The 12,919-nt window shown below is 39.9% G+C and overlaps 1 protein-coding gene across 1 annotated transcript in view; it reads left to right on the plus strand.

Annotated features, from left to right (window-relative positions):
- The first annotated feature begins 1,483 nt into the window (after positions 1 to 1,483).
- Positions 1,484 to 12,919, plus strand: part of PKHD1L1 (polycystic kidney and hepatic disease 1 (autosomal recessive)-like 1) — a 121,894-nt gene continuing 110,458 nt past the window's right edge. The window contains exons 1-4 of the mRNA XM_015566133.1: positions 1,484 to 1,625; positions 3,241 to 3,330; positions 10,570 to 10,714; positions 11,859 to 11,967. Coding sequence (XP_015421619.1) covers positions 1,553 to 1,625; positions 3,241 to 3,330; positions 10,570 to 10,714; positions 11,859 to 11,967 — 417 coding nt within the window. The 5' untranslated portion in view covers positions 1,484 to 1,552. The remainder of the gene's footprint in view (positions 1,626 to 3,240; positions 3,331 to 10,569; positions 10,715 to 11,858; positions 11,968 to 12,919) is intronic.

Below are 12,919 nucleotides of genomic sequence, written 5' to 3' on the forward strand. Positions count from 1 at the left end.
AGTTCCCAGGGAGATGGAAGAGAAAAAAAACAGGGTGTCCTAAAAAACGCATACACACACTTTGAATAATTATAAAGGCAGCGCTTATTAAACTACAGTTTATTTTCAAAATGGAGCTACCAGCAGTTAGAGTGTGTATACATTTTGGGGGACCCCCTGTATGAGCTACAAGTGATTGGAGAGGAAGGAAGAAACCCAAGACTATTCAGGGGAATGGAATTTCAAGGAAGATGTTACCAGTGTCACGTGCTACGGAGTTCCAGGAGAAGGAAGGCCTGTGGTACCCTTGCAGACACTATTTTCAGTAGAGGTGACGCTGGAAGTCAGTTTGCAAAAAATCATTAGGTGAGTGTAATTAGCCAGACCTAACAAAATTATTTTCATAACCCCAGTGAGACAGATATAAACTCCTAATATTATTTATTAAAATGTAAGGACCCAAGCCGGGCTAGTGTGGCTCAGTGGTTGAGCGCTAACCCTTGCACCGCGAGGTCACAGTTCCATTCCTGGTCAGGGCACATGCCTGGGGAGCCGGCTAGACCCCCAGCAGCGGGCAGCCAATTGATATTTCTCATTGATGTCTCCTTTGTCCCTCTCCCTTCCTCTCTCAATAAAAACATGTTTTAAAGAATAACATGTAAGGACCCAACTTCATTTACTTATTTTAGAGTTCTCTTTTCATTTCTTCTGTTTTCCCTCTTAGCTAGACCTGTCAGATTTAATACATAAAAATATGGGATGCTGAGTTAAACCTGAATTTCAGATAAACGATAGATATATATATTTTTTATATATAAGTGTGCCATAAGCATCACAAGACCTCACTAGAATTCTGCAGAATTGGGGGCACTGGCTCTGGAGTCACTGTTTGAGTCCTCAGACTACACTTAGGTGCATGGCCTGAGGCAACTTAACCTTCTGTACCTTAGTGGGGCTAATAATAGCAACAGCAGTAGTAATGGTAATGGTAATGGTAATGGTAATAGTCCTGCCTAGATTATTGTGAGTTGAAGTCTCTAGAGCAGGAGACACGGTTTTTGGGGACGTCAGTAATACTAGTGTGATTGTCCATTAATGGGGAATAGCAGGAACTTATTTGAATGTAAAGGGGGAAATGTGTGAGGTTCGTGTATTAGTTAGACTTTCAGGCCCAGCTGGGGTCGATTAATAATCACAGCAGACAGGCCATGGAAGTATACAGGCCCAGAATTTTTAAAAAATTAGTAAGAAAGATAAGGTAAGGTACGGGGGGCAGGGGGAAAGGGGCGAGACTCACGGAAAACTGGCCCACGGGTCTCTCTTGTCAAAAGGAGTGCGCAGCCTTAGGCTGTTGGCCCCAGGGCTGAGCGTGGAGGTTGGATGAGTGCAGGTGGCCCCGCCGGGCTCGCCGCTCCCCTGCGGGGTGCGTATCTGCGCGCAAATCCCAGGGCGCCGCCCCATCGCCGGGGGCGGGGCCGCCTCGCCTGCGCGTGGGAAGGTCGGGCGCGCGAGTGAGTGGCGATCCCCGAGCTGAGCGCAGGCGCGCGCGGCGACTCCGCGAACTCGAGCGGCGATGGGACGCCTGTGGCTTTGGGGGACCTGGGGCTTCTGGGGGCTGCTCCTGTGCGCCGCGGACCCCCGCACAGGTAACCCAGGGGGGGCGCCAGGGGAGCGCGCGGGAGAAGCGCAGGTGGGCAGGTCCCTGCTCCTGGGGCAGGCTGGACCCCTGGACACCAGCTCGGGGCCAAGGGGTGGGTGTCGCCGCCGCGCAAGCCTGGACCAAAGGACCTGGAAGGCGGGCCTGACCGAGACAGACCGAGGGAGAGGGAGAGATTGCTCTGAATTCATCCGTGTTGCTTGGGAGAGTTTGAGTCTCACCTGTTGAAATGAGACTGACATGTGGCCTGGGGAGTGGTGATGGGGGTCTAGGCCGGGCAGGCAGCCCGAGTCCTCCCTCTCTCTCTTCTTGGGTCCTTTGGCCCCACTGAGGGGAGGTCTCCCAGTGCGACAGAAGTGGGTCTTGGTGGCGGGTGCCAGTCACTTCCAGGGCCGGCTGCCCCGAGCCTTCAAAGTAATACCCAGGAGAGGGCTGGCTAGAGACTGATAAGATAAGAAATTGGAGTTGTCCGCGGAGATAACTGGAGGATGAACCTGAGATAGGTGAGGAGCAGCAGGGTCCTGGAGATAGGATCCAGCTGGAGTTTCCTCCCGGCGGCTGTGGGCTGCTGGAAGCTACCGAAGGGCCTGAAGCGGGAACAGCCGTGGGCTCTTGGCAAAGACAGACCCTTGGGTGAGGGGCTCGTCTTCATGGTGGAGGCTGTTGGCCTTACAGGTGAAGTCCCTGCTAAACTTTTCCCAGGCAGGAACGAACCAGACCATCATAACTTTGTTCACCTTTCTCTTTCTTTGTGCCTCCCCCTCCTACTCCCACTTAAATTTTCCCACCTACTCTGAGAATTTGTTACTGGATTTACTAGTACCCAGATCTGTACAGTTTAAGCAGAAAATAAACTCTACTGCTCACTGGGTATCTTTGAGTTGTTTTAAAGCACTGCTTACAGTTCTCCAAGGAAGCCACCCACCCACCTTCTGTCTAGAACTCTTTGACTTCCCCACTATTGGTCCAGCCTAAGCTAACTGATATTTGCCCTCCCAAATGCAGCAGGGGCACTCTTCTCTCAATAAGGGGGTGTGGCCCAAGACCTATGGATGAATTGCCCCATCGGAGTCATCTATGGCCCCTGTGCTGTCTTGTGTCACTCTGTACTGTACAAGCTAAACTTCTGGGAAGTTGGGATTGTTATGCATTTTTATATCCTCAGGCACAGTAACACCGTTTGTTAATGAATCCGTGACCTGTGCATTAAGAACTTGCTAACATCAGGAGGCTAGATCTTTCCTGAAGTCTTACTCTGTCATAGAAAACAATGTCTTCTTAAAACACACCATTCCTCTTTGCACCTGAAGTGTTCTTTGATTCTACTAGCTTTGCACTTCCTGTGTGCATGAATTTAAGGGATTAATAAGTGTTTTATAATATGATAGATAAGAATGATGAAAATGATCAATGAGTAGTAACTGAGTTAGTTAATGACTTAACTCGCTGTCGAGTCATTGGTTAGCAATAGAGCCAAAAATAAAACATTCAGACTATAGCCTTCATGATATTTTTCTAACGATGTTGTAATACATGGTATGAAATTTATGCTTGAAATGAAGTCCTTGATAATTTTCCCTCCACTGTATTTTAATATCTTTCAGATGGCTCTAAAATAATTCCCAAAGTCACAGAAATAATACCTAAATATGGCAGCATAAATGGAGCAACAAGACTGACTATCAAAGGAGAAGGTATGATTGCCTTTTTGGCTTTTTAATTAATTAATTAATTTTGGGGGGCCAAGGTTGAGGTATTTTAAAGACTACTTCTTTCACATTCAGGGCCTTATGACTTAAAAAAAAATCCACTGGAGTTATTTCTCCACTTGGCCAGAGTGGTAGAACTCAATCCCCTTTAACAGTTAATGAAATTGCCAAGAGTCTTCTATCAACAAGATCATCTGAATTCGTATTATAATTACTTGATTAATTCTAAGATCTGGGTTCTAATGACTAATCTATAGCTCAACTCTGCAATTGTTTGCTTTGCTCTTCATGGGTCTCTAATATTTAATTAGTTTTTATATCGAATAAAACATGTTGGGGGCTTGGGGTACAACGTTAGTAAGAGGGTATGATAGAGAAATAGGATGGTAATGGACGGAGAAAGGCAATTGACAGTAGAGCTTCGGATCCCTTCTCCTGCCACCAATCCTCATTATGTGCTGCATCAAAGCATGGGTTATGTATGACTCTCTTCTTGCCTGGTCTTGGGATGAAAATATAGTAAGCAATCAGTGAATCTATTTAATTACTACAATTAGAAAGAAATATGTGGTTCTTTTAACTACAAGGCCTTTGGAATCCAAATGGTTGTGGTACTTAGCTACTTACAAATGTTTAAAGATGAGAGAAAATTTTTAAAAGAATATTAACAAAAGTGATTACTTAGACTATAACAAGGGAAGAAATGAGAAGTTTTTTGGAGTGAAAGAATTAACAAAGCAAGATATGTAATTCTGATACATATATTATTTCTTTTTTATTTTATTTATTTATTTTATCAATGAAGGTATTACATATGTGTCCTTATCCCCCCATAGCTCTCCTACTCCCCCCCACCCCCCACCACCACACATGCCCTCACCCTCCTGCTGTCTGTGCCCATTGGTTAGGCTTATATGCATGCATACAAGTCCTTTGGTTGATCTCTCCCCCTTATCCCCACCCTTCCCTACCTTCCCTCTGAGGTTTGACAGTCTTCTAAGTAATATTTCTGCAGAATTCAACTTTCAAGGATATACTTAAAATGGTTTATACCTCTAAGTTGTGAACAATATATTTTGAATTAATGTGTTGTTTTTTTTTAGAATTAAACACCTGGAGGCAATGTATTTGTCAAAGACTATTTTTAAAATGTCTTTATCTATAGTTGCTTTATGTTGTAAATTGCTGTTAACAATGTGCTTGAAAGTTATTGGGTTTTTAAAAATATTTTTTACTTATTGATTTGAGAGAGAAAAACATCCATTTGTTCTTCCACCCACTCATGCATTCACTGGTTGATTCTTGTAAGTACACTGACCAGGGATCAAATCCACAGCCGTAGCTCATCAGGACGATGCTCCAACCATCTGAACTACCCGGTCAGGGACAAAAGCAATTTGTTTTTTTAACATAGATTTATACACATGAAAGAAATACCCAGTTTAAAGTAAAACAATAAAACAACCCAGCTATTTTCTTATCTTGAGACCTGAACTTTTTCTGATCCAGGAACCATAGCTTGAGTTTATGTACATAGATCCAGATCATCCCTAGTTAGAAATAGAAAAGACACTCCTCTTCTCTTAAGGCAGTTTGGAAGAATATCCTTGTTGATCCAGCTATCACCTTTGCTCTTTTGTGTACATTCTGAGGCTCAGGAGTAATAATCCTATGAAGCACAAAGTGGCATGGTGAATTTCCATCTTTCCCCATCAGCATCAATTCATAGGTGCTTTTGGCAGAGAATTCTAGAGCAGTTAAATCTTTTTGAATTGCAGATACCAGCACCTCCCCCCAGATTTATCTTCCTTCTCCCTGCTTTAATGACACACTGTTGGTGACTAAAAATGTGTTAGCATGTGTCTTTCTCAGAGGCTGAGTCTAGTTACTGTTTTATGTATGTTGGGGGCGGACATGATATGTATACAGAATGTGTATAAGGCAATGATAATGAATTTGCAAAACACACCACAGCTCCTATAGCTACATGAGTATGGTACTTGAACGAAGCTTATTTGGAAGGAATATATGCATGATCCATCAGTGTTGTCTCTACCTGGTGCTCCATGTGTAGAATGACACATAGAGCTAAGTTATTAACCACACAAGAACACTTTCCAAATGAAATTGTAAATGCCAGATGATTGCTCAAATGTTGGTCCCATATGTTGGTCCCAAATGTTGGTCCCTGTTTAAGTCCTTTTAACATCTTAAATCGATATTAACTGATTTGAGAGGTTGTGTTATTATTTTGCTAAGTTCTAGAGTGTTTCTAACTATTGGTTTTATTACATTATATTCAGACCTTGTGTTTATTAATTGTATTCCTTAATATTTATCATGTTTCCCTTTATTTAAAATTATTAGTAAGATAGAAGGAGTAATAATTAACGTTTGGGTCTTTTTTCTGTACTTTGCTGTTACAGTTGTCCGGTATATATATATATATTTTTGTTAATATGAAGTGTTGAATTACACAATTTTTATAACATTATGGCCTTCAGTTCCATCTTTGCCACTTCCCACTATGTGCCTGTGGACAAGGTATTGCTCTAAGCCTCAGCTTCCTCATCAGTAAAATGGGATAGTAATTCCTACCTGTTGTGGCTATTGTGAATATTGAAATGGATGCTGTATCTGAGGTGCCCAAATATGATATATGCCCCATAAATTAGAGCTAACTTATTGTGATTATTCTTTTGCATTTATGTTATAGTTTTAGTTTCATTCTTTAGGAGTTTATTCCATTACACTGCACCTTTTCCCCCCATGATTTTCAATATTACAGCTTTTAAGTAGCTTTATACACTCTCAACCCTGCTTTTCTGAAGGAGAGAGACTGTAACAGCCAGAATTGACCATGGCAGCTGGCATCTTCCATGAAGGCTGCTATCAGGAGGCCCCGGTTTTCGTGCCTGGCAAATCTTGTCTCCAGTTTTTCTGCAAAAGAAAAAAAAAATGCATCAACATGTTAGGAATTTCCATGTGAAGTCTCAACCTTTTCTGTTTCCAGGGTACACCCAGCCCTTCCTGTGATCTTTGTGCTTTGGAGTACTTCCAGGGGGATCTCTTTGTGCCCAATTATTTATTTAGAATTATGCTTTTCAATTAAAATTCTTTTTAAAGGCGATTCTTTTGAAATACTTTTTAAAAATATATTTTTAAATTAAAAGTCTTTTAAAAGGTGACTCCTCTGTATTTTATTAACTCTTTGGAATTAGCTGAAAAAAAAAAAAGAAATATTTCTATGCTTTTTTTTAACAACATTTATAATGAAAATATTTACAAAAATCTTACCAATTTGGTTCACATTTTTCCATAGATTTCACATTTTTCCATAGATTTTACTCCAGACATAGGGTCTGGAGGAAGTTACATTGGGTAACAAGTAATAGCCTTGGAATGTGCATCTTTAATATTATTTTTCTCTGAATTCTTTGTCCTTTGGAGTACTTCCAGGGGGATCTCTTTGTGCCCAATTATTTATTTAGAATTATGCTTTTCAATTAAAATTCTTTTTAAAGGCGATTCTTTTGAAATATTTTTAAAAAATATATTTTTAAATTAAAAGTCTTTTAAAAGGTGACTCCTCTGTATTTTATTAACTCTTTGGAATTAGCTGAAAAAAAAAAAAGAAATATTTCTATGCTTTTTTTTAACAACATTTATAATGAAAATATTTACAAAAATCTTACCAATTTGGTTCACATTTTTCCATAGATTTCACATTTTTCCATAGATTTTACTCCAGACATAGGGTCTGGAGGAAGTTACATTGGGTAACAAGTAATAGCCTTGGAATGTGCATCTTTAATATTATTTTTCTCTGAATATCACAAATATGCCTGGTGGACATCTACAACCCAGATTTTAATCCTGGGCCCCGCTTACTAGTTACTTATACTTGTACCTTAGTCTATGCTAGATGAGTCATGGTCAGTTAACGTTTAAGCTTAGAAGAAGAAAATGGTGTTTATTAAAATCCCTACCTTGTGTTGAGTTTCTACTTACTTTTTTTATATATATAAAGGATAGCAGAGGAGACATAGGGGCTGGAGGAAGTTTCATAGGAGAGAGAGAGCGAGAGGAAGAGAGAGAGAGAGAAACAGAAACAACTCCTAAGCTAAAACAACATCATCTTTTGTTAGTGTTAGTTTTTAGACTTGTATTTGTCTCAGAAAAGCTGAAGAACACATTTCCATTACCATATCATTCATGTGATTTTGTACCTGATAGAAAAATAATACATACATCACATCCTGAGCCACATCACAATGAAAGCGTTCCGTTCTTTAGTTAGTTGCCAGCATCCCTTCTGTGTGTTCCAAACTCAATGTGAGCTCCAAAGATAACCAGGAGTTGGCAAAAGGAACATGCGTGTTTACAAGTAGCTTGTTTTTCTGTGTGTTCATGTGTCTTCTCATAATTCCATTTTAGCAGTAACCTCCTTTCTAGATTCAAAACTGTGAGTTCAATGCAGATATCTTTTCATATGTTAAATTGATGCTTATATTTGTACCTTAGTCTATGCTGGATGAGTCATGTTCAGTTAACGTTTAAGCTTAGAAGAAGAAAATGGTGTTTATTAAAATCCCTACCTTGTGTTGAGTTTCTACTTACTTTTTTTATATATATAAAGGATAGCAGAGGAGACATAGGGTCTGACATTGGGTAACAAGTAATAGCCTTGTAATGTGCATCTTTAATATTATTTTTCTCTGAATATCACAAATATGCCTGGTGGACATCTACAACCCAGATCTGAATCCTGGGCCCCGCTTACTCGTTTTCTGTTAGTTTTTTAAAGAGATATTAATACTGAACCTAAACCTCAGGATTTCTGTGACTAAGAATAAGAGTAGATATCAACTAAGCTCTAAACATATGAGCCAGGCACCATGTTAAGCAATATATATATGGCTGTGCATGGACCAACACCATGGAATCCCTTTCACCAATGCTAAGCTCCCCACTGCTGTTGCTGAATACCTGGCCTGCTCAGAGACCAACACCGAGCTCTCAAGAGAGACCATCCTTCACAAAGTTCACCCCCCAACTTAGTGACAAGTTATCTGCATCACTCTCTTTCTCTCATGGGAAGAACAGAGATTCCTATTGCTGAACTGGCACCTACTCCAGACATGAGTTTTGCCTTCTCTTTCCATAGCGCTTTTGCCAGGACTGTCTTCTGAGCCTGATTTACTGCCAGGAGATTCCACAAATAGTGACTCAGAATAAGAAATGCATTTATTGTGAAAAAGTTATGATAACAGGTACATGACCCTGAAGCCTGCATCACCCTGAAACATACAGCTTAGTCGAATGATGAATGTCCTACAACCTTAAGGAATAGATAAGTTCCCAGCTTGGGAACAACATCCTGTGGAATGGAATGCTGTCCTTCATCATTGCCACATGCAGTGAGCCAATGGCTGATGCATGCTCTTGTTTCCCAACAGATAGAATACAGGGAGTTGGAAATGAAGGGCTTCCCCACCACCACCCCATCATCATCACTCCCAGTGACCCAGAAATTGAATCTGTGCTTTCTATCCTTGCAATTTTAGGTTCTTCCATGGCTCCCAATATGGGTTCCACTAAACTAAAACCACTACTACTACCTGATCATTTGAATCCATCAAACATAATTAGTAGACGACTAGAGATAATCAATTCTGATGATCATGAAGAGGTCGGGCAGCTTTACCTAGTGCAGATAAGGAGGAGTATGTCTGGAAGTCACAATATTCATGGAGGAAAATCTTGGCTTCCAAGTCCAGTGAATAGGCAATTATGGCAACCACAACCTAACAAGGGCAAGGCAGCTAAGGGCTCAGATCTTGAGGAGGAAGGTTAGTGTCACTCCATTAGCTGAGAGGCGAGCCAAGGATAAGGGAAATCTACAGTGGGTGATAGAGAGGGGCCAGGTGAACGTTCATTATAGCCTCAGGACCAGTTGTATTAGTGTGGCCTGTAGCTTGTGCCCCTAACTCCCCTTAGCAGAGCTCTCATACAGTCACTACCTAAGAGTCTTGATAATGGATTGTACTTACAGTATGAGCATGAGAATTTCTGGATGGTGCCATTTCTGGATGGACTGTATCAGGTGCCTTGTATGCTCAGCCTCTCATCCTCTTGTCCTCACCTGTGATTCTAGTCACAGCTGTGTCAAATAGTCCCCCCTGTACTGTGACTCCATCTATACTTTCAGCTTCTTGCCTTAACTTCTCCCAGCATAGCTTTGTCTACTGTCCCCGGGCTTCTCCAATGGAAGGACTTGGGACATGCAGCCCACATGGCAGATATGCTGCCTGAAAGGGCAGGGGGTTATTTCCCCCAGTGGGAACCCTCAGGTAATGGGGGCAGGATGTGATGAATAAATGCTTTTTGCTGTTGATTCTTCGATTGTGAAAGGCAGTCTCTATTTTTCTTAGAAGTTACCAGTAAGATTGAGTCTCAGTTGTCCTCAGTGGTGCCCACTTTTCTTTGTTCAGGTTTTACTCTACCTTGTCCCTAAGAAATCACCACCCAGATAAACTTCTTACAAGCCCTCACCTCAGACTTTGCTTTATAGGAACTCATGGTAAAATAGTGGTATAGTGTTACCCTCATGCAATCTTTCTATACCCTTTAGCATGCTTTTTTAAATAGCAATTATCTGCACAGGATATAGTATATAGCATCAGGTGATGTATACATGTAAATATATATATATAAATTTTGTCACCCTGGCTGGTGTGGCTCAGTTGGTTGGGCACCAAAGGGTTCGATTCTGGTTGGGGCACATGCCCAGGTTGCATGCTCCATCTCAGTAGGGGATGTACAGGAGGTAGCCAATTGATGTTTCGCTTTCACATCAATGCTTTTCTCCCTTCCTTGCTCTCTTAAAATCAATAAACTATTCTTTAAAAAATATATTTGTTTATTTGCTCCACCCCTCTCTATCCTACTACTGGAATATATAAGCTGTTTAATTCCACCGCATTTAATAGCACCTGACAAATAATCAATTCTCAAGAATTACTTTTATGATTTAAATTGATTAAAGTCTAACTTTTCTGCTCCCAAATAAGATTATAATCATAGGAATAAATATGAAATAAGCTAACTGCTTACTCAGTACTATTCCTTATTATTCATTGAATAATTCAATACTTAATGACAATGGTTAGCACTCTAAAAACAGAATCCATTAATAATAATTGAGTGTTTTTACTTTCCCAGGTTTTGCTCAAGCAAACCAGTTTAACTATGGAGTTGATGATGCTGAGTTGGGGAACACTGTACAATTAGTTTCTTCTTTTCGATCCATTTCTTGTGATGTAGAAAAAGATGCAAGTCATTCAACTCACATTACATGCTATACTAGGTATGTTTTAAACGATCTTTAATAACATCATTTTTATCATATCAGAAGTACAGTTATGCATATTAGTATTTTAATAGTTTTATCACTCTGGCTGTTAAAATACTATTTATTCTGATTATCAGCTGTTTTTGATTTTGTGATTTTAGACGATTTTATACCTTTATTACAATCAATTATAATGCTCTTTCCACATATGGGCATGATAAAATATATTCTATATTCTTGTCCAGGTTATTAGAGCTATTGTCATTATTGATCTCTTTTAGAAGATAAATGGCTACTATTAAATTGTAATGATGCTCCTCAAAATATAAAAATTATGCTTTCCTGTCAGGTTTGATTAATTTTTTGTTCAATATCTTGACATAGCCATTAAGATCAAAGACGATATTTTGTATAGTGACATTTCAAGTTTTTTACTATTGGCCCAAATTAATGTTTGTTAGTAATTTAGTGAAAAAATTTAATCATTTTAAACTGTAACTTTCAGTATTGTAACATGTAGCATATATTACAGAGGAATTCATCTACTTTAGGCTTGTTGGCTATTTGTTTTTTTTTGTTTTTTTGCAGCAAAAGCTCACTTAAGGAGAAACTTGATTAAAACTTCTTTTTAAACAAAGCAAGATGATATGTGACTTTTTAAAAAATACGTTTTTATTGATTGCAGAGAGCAAGGGAGAGGGAGAGAGAGAGAAACATCAATGATGAGAGAGAATCACAGATCAGCTGCCTCCTGCACGCCCCTCTGGGAATCAAGCCTGTAACCTGGGCATGGGCCCTTGACTGGGAATTGAACCCGGGACCCTTCAGTCTGCAGGCCGACACTCTATCCACTGAGCCAAACCGGCCAGGGATATGTGACTATTTTTAATGATTACTATTACATTTGTTGTCATTGCATTTATTTTCCAATAAGCATCAATGCATTTAGAATAAGCATTTGCTCGAGGTCCATAATTTAGAATTTGCAGTGCAGAATTCAGGAGGGAATCATCTTTTCAAAATGTAAAGTAGAACTTAACTGTCCACCAGTTAAAACTGTAGACACCCCTTCAAAAATGACATGTAGTCTTTTCACTAGTACTATGCGGTCAATAAAAGGGTCATTGCGTTTCTTACCTGTCCTTCCTTTGCCTTCCAGAGCAATGCCAGAAGATTCCTACACTGTTCGAGTCAGTGTGGACGGGGTTCCTGTTACAGAAAATAATACCTGCAGAGGTCTCATCCACAGCCGAGCGTGCAGCTTCTACGTATGTGGGAGCTCGTCTTTAACTTTCGGATAATTGATCTTACACTTCCCTTCATGTGGAACTGGGTTTTTATCTTTTAATTTTTAATTTTACAGATTGTTATCTGTGTCCACATTTAAAGGCATGTGAGCATGTAGCGAAGGATAATTTCACCCAGTTTTAATTATCTTCCATAGCTATAGAATCTCTTTTATTACTTCTGATCTCTTTAAAAGGTTTCTCCTTTTTAAAATTACTCTTATTAATGGGTTAAACTTTTATACATCCAAGTTATTTTCTTGTTTACACTTTTTTTCCTCTTTCTCCATTTCTGTTTTCGGCTTGATTCTTCTTTTTCCTATTTTCATTGGAGTCACCTTCATTTTGAATAGAAACATAATGATTTTTTCTTTCTCCAGTAAGCCATTCTCTTCCTTACCATGAAAGTGTGAAATAATAAGTCTGAGTTATCCTTAACCTCACATTTGGAAATCTCTTTTGTTGTTAGTCTAAAAATCTGTCCTTTTACTTTTAAGTACAAATCTGGGCTTTTTAAAAAATATATACATTTTTATTGATTTCAGAGAGGAAGGGAGAGGGAGAAAGAGATAGAAACATCAGTGATGAGAGAGAATCATTGATTGATTGCCTCCAGCACACCCCCCATGGGGGATTGAGCCCACAACCCGGGCATGTGCCCTGACCAACAGTGACCTCCTGGTTCATAGGTCGATGCTCAATCCCTGAGCCACGCCAGCCGGGCCAGATCTGGGCATTCTTTTGGTTGTCCCTGAATGAGAATGGAGGGACAACTGACATTTATTGAGAACTGACTTTGTGTTAGCTTATTTTGTTTGTATTATTTTGTATCCACGCATCCCGTTCTGCATCAACAACGCCCCACCTCCAAACACTTGATTTCTAAAAAAAATGTTGCCCGTGTTTCTGTGTTATTTCTGTTTTCTGCGGTGTC

Source organism: Myotis davidii, unplaced genomic scaffold (assembly GCF_000327345.1).
Source record: "Myotis davidii unplaced genomic scaffold, ASM32734v1 scaffold1012, whole genome shotgun sequence".
Taxonomy (NCBI): Eukaryota; Metazoa; Chordata; class Mammalia; order Chiroptera; family Vespertilionidae; genus Myotis; species Myotis davidii.